This window comes from Propithecus coquereli, unplaced genomic scaffold, assembly GCF_000956105.1.
Source record: "Propithecus coquereli isolate 6110/MARCELLA unplaced genomic scaffold, Pcoq_1.0 Scaffold82, whole genome shotgun sequence".
NCBI classification, from domain to species: Eukaryota; Metazoa; Chordata; class Mammalia; order Primates; family Indriidae; genus Propithecus; species Propithecus coquereli.
In genome coordinates, this window is record NW_012154396.1 from 1,918,269 (window position 1) to 1,919,549 (window position 1,281).

At 30.8% G+C, this 1,281-nt stretch overlaps 1 protein-coding gene across 1 annotated transcript in view; it reads right to left on the minus strand.

The window, feature by feature from the left end:
* CALCRL (calcitonin receptor-like) overlaps nt 1-1,281 on the minus strand; it is a 53,419-nt gene that overhangs the window by 12,463 nt on the left and 39,675 nt on the right. Inside the window, 1 exon segment of the mRNA XM_012663634.1 lies at nt 658-811. Coding sequence (XP_012519088.1) covers nt 658-811 — 154 coding nt within the window.

Consider the following 1,281-nt stretch of genomic DNA (forward strand, 5'->3'; position numbering starts at 1 on the left):
TATCTCTCAATCTAGACAGATGATAGATAGATGATAGATAACTGAAATTTTAGTTTTGTTTCTGGAAACTAGACCTGTTGAACTCATTTTCTGCATTTTACACTTTGCATTATTCTAGTTGTTTTTTTTTAATGTGCCAGAATATATTTCCATTTGCTTTGTGAATAACATCATGTCAGGAGATTGTGTGCAAAAAACAGATCTTTTGCATGCCTTTATTCCATTACTGATTCAATTACTCTTATAAAATGACAATTTAAAAAAATATTTTTAGAATGGAACTTCAAAGCTATTTAAGCCCAATGCGTTCATTTTACACACGACAAAGAAGAAAATTTGGAACATTGCAAAGACTAGTTCCCTAACTCATGGTTCTAATTCCATTATTTGAATCACTACATATTCTGCCAAGATACACTTATTCATTGGAATATTAAATAGAAAAAGCATATTATTAATTGACTTGTGACTACTGAAAACAATGAGTCAGTGATACTTTGCTTTAAATATTTCAACTTAAGCAATAAGCAAAAGTTAATCACCTGATACTATTTAAAAATGATTAATCATTCGTATATTTGTATTACAAAGGAACCTTGCATCTTCCAAAAGCTTTCTTAATCAGTTGAATCAGCAGATGTGTATAATGGCACTTACCCCAGCCAAGAAAATAATACCACATCAAGTGTTGCTTCTCTGCAAACACGGCCACCACGATGAGTGTGTGTAGGTAAATGCCTTCACAGAGCATCCAAAAGTAATTACAGCCCATCAGGTAAAGATGAATGAACTGGGACACTTTGCAACTAACCTGTGAGAAAAAGAAGCAATTAATATTTAGTTGCTTCTGAATTCACATGTAAGGAAATAGTCTAGTTTAGTCCAGGAAACATGGAATTTTCTTTCTTCTACACAAAATCTTATACATTAATGATTCAGATTTGTAGAATGTCAGCCTTCATACTCATCTAATGCTGCCTCTAAAGTTTTTAGCCACAGACTCCCAAGATTTATAATGGTATATCTATTGGAAAAGGTGTAAATTCCAAATCTACTTCATTTAATAGAATTTGTACATTCCCAATGTGTTTTGGTTATTATGAAGTTATAAATATAAGTTTCATGCATTACTAATAATATCCATTTGCATCTATTTTAATTATGTCATCATGAATTCCTTGATTGTTGTGTTCTGTTGGAAAAAAAGTCTTAATAATTTTAAAACCAAGTCATTAAACGTCTGTATCTTTTAATGTAGAAAGTTATGGAAAGTTTTGCATA